General features: G+C 36.8%; 1 protein-coding gene across 5 annotated transcripts in view; it reads left to right on the forward strand.

Annotated features, from left to right (window-relative positions):
- LOC115933107 (ankyrin repeat domain-containing protein 30B-like) overlaps nt 1-16,287 on the forward strand; it is a 62,923-nt gene that overhangs the window by 13,885 nt on the left and 32,751 nt on the right. For all 5 annotated transcript variants that reach the window (XR_008671107.2, XM_055360599.2, XM_055360601.2 and 2 more), the window contains exons 7-9: nt 1,794-2,594; nt 7,835-7,865; nt 10,647-10,719. Coding sequence is in view for 4 of the 5 variants with exons in the window: in XM_055360599.2 (XP_055216574.2) it covers nt 1,794-2,594; nt 7,835-7,865; nt 10,647-10,719 (905 nt within the window). In the remaining variant the exon portion in view is untranslated. The remainder of the gene's footprint in view (nt 1-1,793; nt 2,595-7,834; nt 7,866-10,646; nt 10,720-16,287) is intronic.

Genomic DNA, 16,287 nt, shown 5'->3' on the forward strand with positions numbered 1-16,287 from the left:
ATCTGCTTCATATGAAAATCTGTTTCTTTTGACTCCTCCAAAACTTTGCTAATATTCCACTGTTGACCTGGAGCCTTATTGAAAGCATAAACAGTCAATTAAACACATAGTTTCTATTTTATATGTACTATATACGGTATTCTTACAATAAAGTGAGCTGGAGGAAAGAAACTGTTATAAGGAGGAAAAAATATATTCACTATTTATTAAGTGGAAGTCAATTATTATACATAAAGGTCTTCATTCTTACTGCCTTCATGTTGAGTAGTCTGATAAGGAGAAGGCAGAGGAGAGATTTGTCTTGCCATCTTGCAGTGGGAAAGGAAAAGAAAAATCTATTAGTGGGCTCCTAGAGTGAAAACCCTTATTCAAGGATCAACTGTGTGACAAAGTGACTTGTGTCACTAAAAAAGTAACTATCTTTAGAATTTGGAATTTAATAATACTTTTCTGGCACCATAAACAAATGTCAGCAAGAATTACAAAACTTAGCCAGGGTGCATCAGTACCAATAGGAGATTATCTTTCAAAGATACCTACTGAGTGCAGAAGTCGGAAAAGCAATTCTTTGTTGAGAAGCGCAGGTTATGTTACATAGTCTTGTACCAACAAGGTCTCACTATTATCAACTTCATTCCGTCTAAGTTGAAACCAAATAAGATATATTTACTTCATTAGAGCAAGGTATGTTGTTCTATCTACTGGATAATTAGTGTGTTAATAGTAATTTTGTTACAGCAAGATACTCTAATAGCCAAAATATTATCATTATAAATATTCAAATAGCTTAACTCTAAACACAAAAAATTATAAAAAAATTACAAAAACTTTTCACAATAATGAAAATGCTACTGTGATACCTAAATGTGACACAATGCATTGTACAATATGAACTGTATGAGCACATCTTTATTATATATTTATCAAAGGACCTCTATAAGTTAGGTTTGGCAAGTTGCAGGAGACAAAGATGGAATACACATAGTTTGGGTCTTTAAGGTGCTCATAATACAGAAGAGCTGTGCCTATTGAATTTCTGCATTTTTCCAACAGAATTTCCTTAAAAATGTTTTTTATTCATTTATCTGCTTGTCCACTTAACAAATAACTGTCAGGTATCTTTAAGGTACTAAGTATCTTCCTTGTTGTTATCATTGTCATTTTTTATTTGCTTCTTTATTAAGATACTAAGCATTTTTCTTATTATTATTATCTTTTTTATTATTTATTACTTTATTTAGTGTTTACTCTGTGCCAGAACCCCTTTTGGAGCTTATAATTATTACTTACTATGTCATGCCATTACCATATTCAGCATGTGTCAGAAATTTTATATCCAAGGTGAAGAATTAAAGCTTTAAAATGTTTGGTAGTGTCCAGGCACAGTGGCTCACTCCTGTAATCCTAGCACTTTGGGAGGCCAAGGCAGATGGATTGCTTGAGCTCAGGAGTTTGAGACTAGCCTGACTAACATGGTGAAACTCGTCTCTACTAAATATAAAAAATTAGCCAGGTGATTTGGCCTGTGCCTGTAATCCCAGCTACTTGGGAGGCTGAGGTAGGAGAGTCGCTTGAGGTAGGAGAATCGCTTGAATTGCATTGAGCTGAGATCATGCCACTGCACTCTAGCCTGGGTAACAGAGCAAGACTCCATCAAAAAAAAGAGAAGAGAGAAAAGAAAAGTTTGGTAATATTTAAGGAAAGCGTACAGAATAAGTAGAAGTTTGCCAGGTGAAGTCAGGAGGATGATATTTAAGCAGAAAGAAAATTTAACCAGATTGTGTGTTTGGCAGAAGGAACATCTACAGGAACACCTGATGAGGCTGCACCCTTGGCGGGAAGAACACCTGACACGGCTGAAAGCTTGGTGGTGAAAACACCTGATGAGGCTGCACCCTTGGTGGAAAGAACATCTGACACGGCTGAAAGCTTGGTGGAAAAAACACCTGACGAGGCTGCACCCTTGGCGGAAAGAACACCCGACACGCCTGAAAGCTTGGTGGAAAAAACACCTGACGAGGCTGCACGCTTGGCAGAAAGAACACCTGACACGGATGAAAGCTTGGTGGAAAAAACACCTGACGAGGCTGCACCCTTGGCGGAAAGAACACCTGACACGGCTGAAAGCTTGGTGGAAAAAACACCTGACGAGGCTGCACCCTTGGTGGAAAGAACACCTGACACGGCTGAAAGCTTGGTGGAAAAAACACCTGACGAGGCTGCACCCTTGGTGGAAAGAACACCTGACATGGCTGAAAGCTTGGTGGAAAAAACACCTGATGAGGCTGCACACTTGGTGGAGGGAACATCTGCCAAAATTCAATGTCTGGGGAAAGCAACATCTGGAAAGTTTGAACAGTCAACAGAAGAAACACCTAAGAAAATTTTGAGGCCTACAAAAGAAACATCTGAGAAATTTTCATGGCCAGCAAAAGAAAGACCTAGGAAGATCACATGGGAGGAAAAAGAAACATCTGTAAAGACTGAATGCGTGGCAGGAGTAATACCTAATAAAACTGAAGTTTTGGAAAAAGGAACATCTAATATGATTGCATGTCCTACAAAAGAAACATCTACAAAAGCAAGTACAAATGGTAAGATGCTTGAATGAACTTTGCAGGGTTTATTGGCACTTTGGGTTCCCTAGTGAAAAAAGTGTGATATGGGAGTTGTTGGGAATGACTTGAATATCTAAATAAGGCAAGCTTAGGCAACACTTTTTAACAGTGTAGAAATAAATGGATCTTATTCTGTAGGCCCTGGAAAAATTCTCACAATACTTCTGGTTGTAAATACTAGATGAACTAACTAACAGTGGCTAAAATCATAGAAACCAAAGTTGTTTTGGTAGTACAGGGATATCATAGGATCCCTTTTGTATTTTTTATTTTATTTTATTTATTTAGTTTTTGAGATGGAGTCTCGCACTGTTGCCTGGGCTGGAGTGCAATGGTGCGAGCGATCTCAGCTCACTGCAACCTCCGTCTCCTGGGTTCATGCAATTCTCCTGCCTCAGCCTCCCAAGTAGCTGGGATTACAGGCACCCACCACCACACCTGGCTGATTTTTTGTATTTTTAGTAGAGACAGGGTTCCACTATATTGGCCAAACTCCAACTCCTGACCTCGTGATAGCCCCGCCTTGGCCTCCAAAAGTGCTGGGAATTCAGGTGTGAGCTACTGTGCCCAGTCAGGATCCCACTTTTGGTTGGCTAATTAGCAACAGCTCCAATCATCATGCTCTCTCAAGACAATATTTAAAGGCTGGAAGGGCTGCTTTGTTCACATGTTTCTTTTAAATAGAGAGAAAACTTGGAAGGTTGCAATAATCTTCCTGTAACATTTTGTTGGCTGGATTATACCACATGCTCATTTCTAAGCCAGTCACTAGGAAAGCAAATGTAATTACTGTGATTAGCTTAGAAGAATGATTTCTATTTTTGAGATGGAATGGGGGTAATGGAATAATGAATATCTAAATAAACTTGTGTTTCTGCAGCAAAAAAAGAATAAATAATTACTAGGCATAGGAAGCCAGCAATGTTTTCTGCAGGGATTCATTGGAAAAGTTTGAGCAGGGGAGTCACAAGATTGGATCTGAGCATCAGGGCATTCTGGTCGTGGTATAAGGCAGAGATTGGCAAACTTTTCCTGTAAAGTGCCAGATAGAAAATATGTTAGACCGCTGGGTGTGGTGGCTCACGCCTATAATCCCAGCAGTTTGGGAGGCTGAGGCATGTGGATCGTGAGGTCAGGAGTTCGTTCGAGAACAGCTTGGCCAATATGGTGAAGCCCCATCTCTACTAAAAATATGCAAAAGAGCCAGGCTTGGTGGCACGTGCCTGTAATCCCAGCTACTTGGGAGGCTGAGGGAGGAGAATTGCTTGAACCCAGGAGGCAGAGGCTACAGTGAGCTGAGATCGCACCATTGCACTCCAGCCTGGGTGACAGAGCAACACTCCATCTGAAAAAAGAAAAAGAAAAAGAAAAAGAAATATGTTAGGCCATGTGTCTCTATAACAGCTATTGAACTCTGCATTGTAGAGTGAAAGCAGCCATAGATAATGTGTGAGCAAATAGGCATGATTGCACTCCAAGAAAACTATGTATAAAAAACCATTTGGTAAGCTGAATTTGGCCTGTGATACACAGTTTGCTGGCCCTTCACATAGAACATAGATGGAGGGTAATTACATAAAAAGATTTAAAGACAAAGTAAGCTTTTGTAGTAGTTCATGCTATAGTCTTTTTTTTTGTCACCAATCTGTAGCCTAGTATCAATCTATTATGAAAATTTGACCCTTCCAGGGTAAAAGGAATCAAGTTCAGAAGCTCAATTTACAGATTTAAACCTGTATGTCTTTCTTTGCCATTATTTTATTTTGATTTGTTTTACTGAATTTTTTTAACTTAAAAAATAACAATAGTAATTGGTAGGGTTTCTTTTTCACTGTGAAAGCCATCAGTTAAGGGGCCATGTCTAAGTAGGAAATATAAATATAAAATAATAAGTTTGTATTTCCAGTGTCACTGGAAAGATAAAGCAAGGGCAGAAAAGAGGTACAGTTAATATGGTTTAGTTATTATTGAGTTTAAAAAGTTAGGGGACAGAGAAAATCTCAGGTCTTAAGTTTACAGACTGTGCATGAGCATTTACAATGCTCATGGGGAAGGAGTAGAAAATTGTCAGGTCAGGGCTGGGCATGGTGCCTGTAATCCTAGCACTTTGGGAGGCCAAGGTGGGCAGATCATGAGGTCAGGAGATGGAGACCATCCTGGCTAATACGGGTGAAACCCCGTCTCTACTAAAAATACAAAAAATTAGCTGGGCGTGGTGGCAGGCGCCTGTAGTTCCAGCTACTCAGGAGGCTGAGGCAGGAGAATGGCGTGAACCCAGGAGGTGGAGCTTGCAGTGAGCGGAGATCTCACCACTGCACTCCAGCCTGGGTGACAGAGCGAGACTCCATCTCAAAAAAAAAAAAAAAAAAAAGAAAAGAAAAGAAAATTGTCAGGTCAGCAGAGAAGTGCAAATAGTCATGGGACAGACCAACCATTTTCTTTACATATTGAGTTCAATGAAACATTCATGTGGGATATTTTCTGTAGGTAATTGGTTTATACGTATTTCTAGCTGGAGATAGAACTCTGGTTGGAGATGTAGGCTTAGAATAATTTTATTATAATTATTAGGCAAAGCCATAGATCTCAATGAGCTTATCCATGATGCAGAAGATGTAGAATAAGAAGAAAGCCATTGACAAAACCCTGGGAGTATCAACATTTCACAGAGTCAGAAGACTTGGTAAAGGAGATTGAGCAGTGGCTAATGAAAAGTAGGAGAGGAGTTACTTTTAAATGTGAGAATTTCAAGCAGTAAGATTACTGAAAAGTCAATTAGATTTAACTTACAAGTTCTTCAGTGGTAATCCGTTCAAAAGAATTATTTTAGGGTTGTTAAGTATACTGTTGATATGGTTGATATTTCTGGTGTCGAAGAAAAAAATCTCCCAAGATCCTACCTAACTTTTTGTAACTGAAGCAGCCAACATACCCAGGGTCTGGAAAATTGTCTAGACTGGTAAGTACACATGCCAATATTTTTCCAGAATTGTCAAAACCTAAGGGTAAAGTGTGAGGAAAAGTGTTGTCTTTTTTATCTGCTTCTTGTGGAGAGTGGAGATCTGTGTTGTGTCTCTCTCTCACACAAACATAAACAAACACACACAAATAAGTACAGTAATTCACCCTTATCCATGGGGGGTATTTTCTAAGACACCCGGTGAATGTCTGAAACTGTGGATAGTATGACACCCTATATATACATGTTTTTTCTATGTATGCATATTTATGATAGTTTAATTTATAAATTTGGCACAGTAAGAAATTAAGAATAACTCATGATAAAATAAAACAATAACAATACATTGTAATCAAAGTTAGGTGAATACGGTCTCTCAAAATGTCTTGTATTGTACTCACCCTTCTTTTTCTTGTGATGACTGTGAGATGATATAATGCCTATGTGATGAGATGAAGTCAGGTGAATGAGGTAGGAGTTGTCATGTGGTGTTAGGCTACTAATTATTTCTGGCTATCTGACTACATATCAGAAGGTGGATCATCTGCTTCATGTGATGGTGGATCATTGAGCCATGATAATGTTGATGGTTGGGACTCAGAAACAGACCATTTTGATGACTAATGGGCAGATAGCATATGCAAAGGAATGATTCATGACCTGGGTGAGATGGAAAATGATGTCTTAATATTTCATCATACTCCTTAGAATGACACATTATTTAGAACTTATGACTTGCATATTTCTAGAATTCCCCATTTAATATTTTTGGACTATGGTTGACCATGAATAACTGAAATCACAGAAATCAAAACCATGGATATTATATTGTGAAATCTATGTTTGGTCTTCAACACTGTTTTCTGGTGTACAATTCATAGAATGTTTAGAATCTCCAAAGTGATGTCTTTGTATGCTAATAATTGAGTGATGGCTGGCAGTCCCTAGGTAGCTTCAGGATAGGAGCTGGTCACAAGAAAGAAGAAGACATGATGTGTTGGGACTTTCAGCCCCACCCCTCAACCTCCTAGGAGGAGAAGATTAGGTCAATTACCAAGAGCCAGAGATTTTTCTTATTCATGCCTATGTAATAAAGCTTTCTTTAGAACCCAGAAGGACTGGGATCAGAGACCTTCCAGATAGCTGAACACATGGAAGTGTTTGGAGGCTGATGTGCCCTGGGAGGGCATGGAAGCTCCATGCCCCTTTCCTATAACTTGCTCTATGCATCTCTTCATGTGTCTCCTTTGTGATACCCTTCATAATAAACTGGTAAATGTGTTTCCCTTAGTACTTGGGGCACTCTAGTACGTTAATCAAACCCAAAGAGGGAGTCATGAGAATCCCAACTTGAAACCAGCTGGTTAGATGATTCAGAGACCCACATTTGCAGCTGATGTGGGAGGGCAGTCTTGTGAGACTGAGCCCTCAGCCTGTGGGATCTAACACTATTTCTAGATAGATAGTGTTGGAATTAAATAGAGGACAACTTGCTGGTTTCTGCTACAGAATTGATTGCTTATTTTTTGGTGGACAAAATCTTCCACACATTTGGTCACAGAAGTCTTCTGTTTTGATGATTGTGGCATGAGAGCAGAGGGAAATCATGTTGTGTGTGTTTCTTTCTACACATAGAGCAGATAAAGAGAGACTATTGTGTACTCTGCTCTAACTGCTCTTAGTTCATTTTTCTAGAAATTATACTTTCTAAGGTTGACACTGTCCACTTACACTAATTCTGATAATAATACAATTTTCTGTCCATCTTACAGGATTCTGTTTGGATTATGACTATTGTATACTGTAGCTCACTTGTAGAGATCAGATTGTGATAAATTCTATTTTTCTGTGCATTTGAGAACTGTAAAGGGGGGAAAAGTGTTCTTAATGTATTAATTTCCTACCAAGAGTATACTTAATAATAATTTTACTATAGTCTCAATGTATGGTCCCAAAGGAAACCTTTATATCAAATCATCTGAGTCCTCATAACAAAGTGTTGGAATATTATGCTTTTTTAAACAAGATCTGGATCATGCACGAAAATATGCATGATTCTTTTAAGTTAAGTTGAAGTCTCGCAATGTCTCCTAGGCTGCTTTCAGACTCCTGGGCTCCTCAGGTGATCCTCCTGCCTCACCTTCCCAAGTAGTTGGGATTACAGGCATTTGCCATCATGCCCTCTTATGTTGTTAATACTCTGTATTTTCTATTTATATTTGTTAATTTAATGTATTTTACTTTTTTTCTTTAACAGTGGATGTGAGTTCTGTAGAGCCTATATTCAGGTAAGACTTTGCGGTTTTTTAAAACGAATAGGTTAACTCAGAAAATATAGAGAAAAGAAATCACTATCTGCTGAGTATTCTACTCTGGGCTAGACAGCATATTATGTGCTTAATATTTATCATCTCACATAGTCATCACACAGCTTTGCAAAGCATCTGTGCTACTGTCACCTACTTTGTATTAAACAGGCAAATGTGGTTCAGAGAGGTTGATTAATTGGCCTATGATTCATAGCTAAAAAGTAGCTGACCCTTGAGTTTGCCATCTGCCTACTTTGGTCCCCAATCCCTTCTCTTCTCCCTCGGCATAGATTGATGGAGACCTCTGCATCACTGAGATCAAGGTACAGGTCCAGATTGGATCAATTCACAAAGTTACATTTTGTTATAGGTTAACTCTTTTTCGAGTTTTCTCTTAGAACACTCATTCATCAAATACTTTGTTCTAACATGTTTAACTGTTAAAGCGGTAACCAGTACCTTGTTATTATCATCAAAGTGTTTAGAGCAGATCTTACTTAGCTGTGGCCACAAGACATAGGCTTTTGTTTCATAAGGAAGACCAGGTAAATCTATAGATGGATTATTTTACTCTTAGTGGAGAATAGATATAGATATGTTATGTTAATCATATTTAGAGGCTGTATCTTATAGAATTCTCTATTGACTGACTTCCAAGTTTAGTTTTTCTTCAAAGCAGTACCCTGCCTAGTTGCAGGCATTTTTCATTTTTTTTCTAGAGTCTTTTTTTCTTCTTCCATGACTTTTCTATAATCTTTTCCTGATTACTTTCTTCTCTGCTTTGCTTGGTGTTCTTTTCTTCTATTGTTTTATTCCTTTCTGCCAGCACCATTTTTCTATAGCTAAAATAAAAGGCACATGGAATTTTAGGATTTTAAGGACTCTTGGAGGCTAATCAAAATACTTTCATATTTCAACATGTATTTAATATCCTGGAAAAATGGTTGTTCACATGGAGAGTCTGAAACTCAAAGTGACTTATTTAAATATAGGAGGTAGCAGAAGTAATATTTAAACTGATTTCAAAGCCCATTACTCTTGTTTTTATATCATCATGTAGGTGAGTGTTTGAATAATAGGAAGAGGGAATGGGTCTAATTAAACAAATGGAAAAGGATAAGAATGGAATTAGCTGGAGAACCCAGTGGAAGTAGATAAGAATGGAATTATCAGGGAAAGGCCAAGTTTGAAAAGAAACAATCCCAGGATTGGTAGGAGTAAGGGTTTTACCAAAGAGATCAGAATGTTGGATTTTATGACAAGTTGGATTAAAGATAAATTAGAGGAACAAAAACACAGAAGACATTGGGAGTTATCTAGAAGAGCGTACTAAAATAGGGTTCAAAGAAGTCCTGAATAGGTCACTGCTTTTTTGCTTGTTTAATTGGAGGAATGGGCAAACTTCAAGCTTTCTATTGAAAGATAAAAAAAAAAAGAGCCACTGGGAAAGGTCTCTACAATCCGATAGAAATGTCCTATTCTGTTCTTTCACCCCAAATCTCACAAGAGTGGCTTAGAGCCCCTTGAATGCTAGGGGATTAAAGGTTGCTGAGTCACATAGATCTGTGGCCCAAGGCAGATGTCCCCTCCCCTTTGTCTCTTTTCCCAAGCCTCTGATGTCCTACCCATGTACATATAAAGCAGGGGTAAGATTGACTGGCAAGTAAGTCGTGGTTCAGTTGGGTTTTTGGTAACATGCTTATGCTGGAGGTGAATGACTGACTGAGACTCCATTTCGTTGTTTTTCAGGAACAGGTGAATACAGAACTTCTTGGTTGGTCATTGAGTTTATCTTTTCAGTAGTCTGTGCTTTGATGAGCTGAATATTTAAAGGTTGGAGACTGCCATGAAGCCCTGCAGATGAAAGATCTGGAAGTGAGAGAGACACTTTCACTATATATAGTGGCTCCCACTTCCAGATCTTTCTCTCTGTATATATAGTACTTAGAGAAATCCAACTATCAGGTCTCAGTTTTTCTAGCAGTCTCTCTCCTTGGGTATAAGTACCTATGAAGATTTTTAAGGCTTTGCTAGTTTATGTAGACCTGAACAAGGAAGGACAAGTATAAAATAGTTAGATTTTATTATTTTTAATGTTTCAATTTTTGTGAGAAAAAATATTCCAAATAACAAATATACATTTGCAACTTGAAATTTGTAGGTTCAGCTTTTCAACATTTCAAATATTTCAGGGCACTGTTTTGTAGTGTTTCAGGGTGAAGGGAAGCAACAGGGCCTTCTTAAGTGGCTTTTATGTTGAAAAACAAAGAATGTCATTTTCCAGTGACACAGATTAGTCTTTGAATCAGAGATAGACAATGGATAAGGGACAAGGTAACTGTATCTTTCTTCCTTATTTTAGGTTATCAAGTTTGTTCCAGTTTAGATATCAAAAGTTATGTCAGCCATTAAGTACATTTCCAGTTCATCATTGAGGACAGTTTGTGAGGATGAATTATACTCAGGGTATGCCAATTATATTGGCAGTCACTATTTCTTATGTAACTAAGAGTCAGTCTTTATTGTATGTTTTAGGTTGGGGAGGTAGAGTCAAAAATAGGTAACTAAAATCATTTTTAAAAACAGAGGACATATTTTAATTCTACCAAGAAACATGATATAATATACAGAGGACTGGTCTTTCCCCAAATTTTGTTTTTTGTTTTCATTTTATAGAGTGAGCACCAAGATATGAACTAGCAGATTTTCTTTTTAAATATATGAACTTGCTCATTTATGTTGTATCATTTTTCTTTAAAGTCTTTTTGGCACACGGACTATTGAAAATTCACAGTGTACAAAAGTTGAGGAAGACTTTAATCTTGCTACCAAGGTAAAATGTTCTTTTGTGAAGTTGATTTTCTCAGTTGCAATATATTTCTGTACAGTATTTCTTAGCAGTGGTGTATGTATCATTATTTCACGTTGGTAATATAAAGTTGGTCAGATAAAAACATTTTATAGAAATATGAGTAGTTGATTTAAACAGTTATTTTTTTTTCTTTAGTAAATAACAAATGATTGGTAAATACTTTGAGGGTGTGAGGGCCGAAAAATGGAATGGGCTGGAGAATACATAGTGACAGGAACATTATACTAGAAAAATTCTCTATATTCCACAATAGAGAATATATAAAATCTGGTAAAGATTTATTTGGATAAGTAAACTTACTGTGACTTTTAAAATTATTCTTTTGTAACTTAAAACAAAATTCATGCTTAAATTTGTCTTGATGGACCCAGTTTCTTATTATAGTAATCAAGGAATCTCTCTGATACTGTTCAGTTCTGAAACTGTGCCACATAGCATATAGGGTTTTTGTTTTGGCATGTATTATTTTGATATCACGTAGTTTTCAGGAGAGAGCTTTTTCTCAGTTTCTCTTCTTGGTTCTTTAATTACACCAAAATAATATTAGAAATTGTGAAAATTTATTTGGGCATGGTGGTGCATGCCTGTAGTTCCAGCTACCAGGGAGGCTGATGCAGGAGGATTGCTTGAGCCCAAGAGTTTGAGACCAGTGTGGGCGCATAGCGAGAACTTATCTCTAATTTTAAAAATAATTGTAGAAATTTAGAAATGTAAATTCTGTTTCTCAGAATCTGTATTATTAAGGCATGCCAGTGTGTTTTCTAAGTTTTTCATTAAAAGTATGCTTTAAATTCTTCATCTAAATGAAGAATGCAGATTTTACCCCAAGTAAACAACCAGTTCTGGAAGCAGAGACTCTGAATAAGCATATAGTAAGATTTTAATTTCAGAATTTTTAAATTGCAGTTTTTAAATATGTTGTTCAAAGATCTTTGATCATATTTGAAAATCTTAAATTATGGAAGATTTTGTATTTAGTTATTTAAATAATCATTTTGGAGCTCTTGCATCACTATGAGATACTGCAGGTTAGAAAACATACGTGTGTGCATCCTAGTGTACCCAGAATACAGTCTTGCCTATAAAAAGGATTTTAAGAGGTTTTCAGTGTGAATAAATAAGCTGACAAATGAATTTTTATATAATGGAATATTACAAGTGAGATAATATGCATGATATATCTTATAGTTAAATCTAATGCATTTCAAAAATATGGCTTAAATTTATATTTTCTTTTAATATTTAGAATGCATAAATTCATGTGAAAATATGTCTCAAATAAGAAGACAATCAGAGATATGTAGTAAATAGGAAAGAAGATTACACTATATTTTCTAGTATCCTCCAAGTGGAGTTTAGATTAAAATAATTTTAATCTCAACTCATGTTCTTTTTTTTTGTTTGTTTGTTTTTTGAGACAGAGTCTCTCTGTCATGCAGGCTGGAGTGCAGTGGTGTGATCTCGGCTCACTGCATCCTCTGCCTTCTGGGTTCAAGCAATTCTCCTGCCTCAGCCTCCTGTGTAGCTGGGATTACAGGCGCATGCCACAATGCACAGTTAATTTTTGTAATTTTAGTAGAGACAGGGTTTCACCATGTTGGCCAGGATGATCTCTATCTCTTGACCTCATGATCCGCCCGCCTTGGCCTCCCAAAGTGCTGGGATTACAGCTTGAGCCACCGCGCCCATCCAAAACTCATGTTCTATTAAACATATCTTTTCAAGGAATACATTACTCTAAAATTCTGATTACCAGTACTTTCTTCAGGTGAAAAGTTTATGGAACATTCCATTTTAAATTTTTTCTCTCTCTGTAGTAAGAATGTTCCCGCTTTTAGGTATTGGCTGAAGACCATGTTTAACTAATTGAATGTCTTATTATATAATAATAAAATTAAAATCTTTATTACCCAGGTATTAACAAATAACTAATTGTAGTGTAAATACTGATCAGCATTATAGGAATATATTATGAACAAAAGTCTGTACTTTATGTGTTTCATCATATGTCTTATAGTTGTTTTTTTTCATTTTATTTCATGACTGAAGCTCATACTTGATTGACTGGTCACGTCTCTTGTTTGTTTCTCCCTCCTCTTTCACCTTTTTTAAAATGATTTGCCCCAGACTTTTTTTCTCACAGAATACATTTCTTCAGTGTCTGCTTTTTAGAGCATTGCTGTCTCAATTGTCAGCATATTTATTTACAGGTTTCTATTTAGTGGCTATGTATGATTTTCATTAATCAATCATTGCCCTCTCCATGATTTATTCTTTTTTTCTCTGTTTCTTGGAAGAAGCAGAATTTATACAATTATTTATACTTAGCTTTTTGCCATTCAGAATAGAAACAACCTATACTATTTCAATGCAAACCCAGTTAAATAAGGTACTATTAAAAACTAAACTTTCATATTTTTCCACACAAGAGGTAATTAATACAACTGTAAATTAGGAAGAGATATTGCAAAATATAACATGTAATTTAACTTTTTAAATTTTAATTATTTCTACAATACTATAAACTATGTAAGAGTAAATTTTTGTTCTAGGTTATTTTAGCTAAAAAAAAAAAAAAAATCTAAGGGCCAGGTGTGGTGGCTCATGCCTGTAATCCCAGCACTTTGGGAGGCCAAGGCCGGCAGATCACGAGGTCAGGAGATCGAGACCATCCTGGCTAACAAGGTGAAACCCCGTCTCTACTAAAAACACAAAAAAGTAGCCGGGCATGGTGGCGGGCGCCTGTAGTCCCAGCTACTCGGGAGGCTGAGGCAGGAGAATGGCGTGAACCTGGGAGGTGGAGCTTGCAGTGAGCCCAGATCATGCCACTGCACTCCAGCCTGGGTGACAGAGCGAGACTCCGTCTCAAAAAACAAACAAGCAAACCAAGAAATTATTTTCTGACATTTATCAGAACATACTTTATAATCATGTATCAAGTAGATAACAGCTGCATAGTGCAATTCTGCTAATTTGCAGGATTAATTTTGAAGCCAGTGTAGAATAGTGCAAAAGAAAATAAGGCTTAGAAGGCACTAGGAATCTATTTAGTTCTGAAGTTGTTTGTCTAAAAACTAAATAATTTCTCTGCATTGATTTATGGGCAATTATATGATTCTGTGTATAACTAGATGTACAAAAGCTCTAATTGGATTCAGGGAGAAAGAGTTTAAACTGTACTCTTAGTCTTGCTCAACTTGGAACTTGAAAAGATAATGCCTGGGACTTCAAAATATCAGTATTGGTATATTTTGATTATCCAGTATAGATCTGAAGGAACATTTCAGGAGTTGGATAAACATGAGAAATAGGACACCTGTAAAACTATAATAACAACAATTTGGTTGAGTAGTATTTTAATAAGTAGACATTCTTTTCACAAATAGAACTCTTTGAGTTTCTTTGTGGCAGCCATGTTTTCAACCACATAGGTATCAAATAATAATGATGTATTCCAAGGTCACAACTGTGGATGTGGAAGAGATAGCAAAGGCCTCACCAGTTAGGTAGAAGCAGCAGCTGCATAGTGGTAACAGCAATGAGTGGATGTCAAAAGATAAGTCTGTATTTGGTTCTGACACTTACTAGCTATGGGAACTTGGAAAAAATCAATTAACTTAACCAAATGCAACTAACTTGGTTTATAAAAATAGCGCTTATATCTACCTCTTAGTTGCATGTGATGAAATAATGTTGTAACAAATGTGAAAACATTTTTTAAACTGGAAAGTCTGTATACAAATGTAAGACAAAATGATCAAAGTGGCATTTATGTGAAAGCAGTATTGTTAGCACAAGAATGGGGAGTAAGAACAGGCATGTGGATTTCTAATTTTGGGTAAGGGGATGGTAACTTTCAGCAGGCTACTACTGCAGATTTTCCATAGAAATATAGCAGTTTGGAAAGTGAGACTTTCCTGATGAGATTTTCAATATTTTGACCTGGAGTAATTCCTTTCTGAGTACCAACTGTGTGCTAGGCAGTGAGTCTGAATATCCAAGATGAGGGATTATGCTGTAGTAGTAGGAAGAGAATAACAAATAAAAAACACTTATAAGCCACTATAACTTTTTCTTTAAAACAAAACAGAGAATGTTCAGTTAGAGAAAATTGAAGAACTTTATAATTAGCATGCATATGGGAGTGGCAGTGGAATTCTATGGTCAGAGTAGATCTTTCTGCAACTGCCATTTAATCTCCCGTCTCAAAGATGAGGACTAAGCCATATGAAAGTCTAGGAGGAAGACATTCTGAACAGAGAACAGTGGACCATATTTGTTCATCATTTTGTTCTTAACAACTTAGAATGACTAGCATGCAGAAAGTGGGGTAACCACCAATGTCATCGTCATCCTCATTTTTCTAAGGTGAAGAAAAGTCTGCAAATATGTGTCTGGCATATGTTAGATGTTTCACGAACACGTTTTTATTTTTCTCTTTTTATGAAGGCTTGCTCTACTTTTCTGAAGTTGTGTATTAAGAATGAATTGCATACTTTATCTAATGATTGTTTGCTTTCATTTAAAAATAACATAAATATAAGTTTTCCTTATGAATCTTTCCTTTTATTCAAGCAGTTCTTAATCAGCAAAAACTTGTAAAAATCATTCTTATTATTTTAAGCCCTTGTTTTCCTAACTGAATCAGCTTCTACAGAGTTCTACTCCTACTCCGCATGACATACTCTGAAAATTCTCTTCATGCCATGAATAGTTTTTAACAAAAATTCTACAATTATGCATATGTCAACTGTTTAATCATATTGTGTTCTGGTTGAAATGCCCTATTATTTTTGGTGAGGACTACAGAGTAAGGCAGATACTTTGAAGTTAATTCCTTTTGAAATATGTACAAGAGTGAATTTTTTCTGAATATGATTTATTTTCCATGCTCAGTAACCCAGTCAATAGCCACATGAAGATAAAAGGTAAGTGTGATCTACAAAACGTGAGGTTTTCTCTTGAAATGTTTTGGTTTTCAATATGTGAACAGCTTTAAATCTAATTGCCTTTAAAGTTCAAAAAAAGTTTTAATTATTTTTTTTTTCTTTTTTGAGACAGAGTCTTGCTCCATCACCATGCTGGAGTGCAGTGGAGTGATCTCAGCTGACTACAACCTCCACCTCCCAGGTTCCATTGATTCTCCTGCCTCAGCCTCCTGAGTAGCTGGGATTACAGGCACCCACCACCACGCCCGGCTAATTTTTGTATTTTTAGTAGAGACGGGGTTTCACCAAGTTGGCCAGGGTAGTCTCGATCTCTTGACCTCGTGATCCCCCCACCTTGGCCTCCCAAAGTGCTGGAATTACTGGCATGAACCACCACACCTGGCCCCATAAAAAAGATTTTAAATAAAAAAATTGATGCTTGTCATTTTTATTATTTTTAAATTGAAATTATTTATTGACGTGGCTCAAGCCATAATCCCAGTGCTTTGGGAGGCTGAGGCGGGCGGATCACTTGAGGTCAGGAGTTCGAGACCAGCCTGGCCAACATGGTGAAACCCCATCTCTCCTAAAAATACAAAAA

Source organism: Gorilla gorilla, chromosome 14 (assembly GCF_029281585.2).
Source record: "Gorilla gorilla gorilla isolate KB3781 chromosome 14, NHGRI_mGorGor1-v2.1_pri, whole genome shotgun sequence".
In the NCBI taxonomy this organism is placed as follows: Eukaryota; Metazoa; Chordata; class Mammalia; order Primates; family Hominidae; genus Gorilla; species Gorilla gorilla.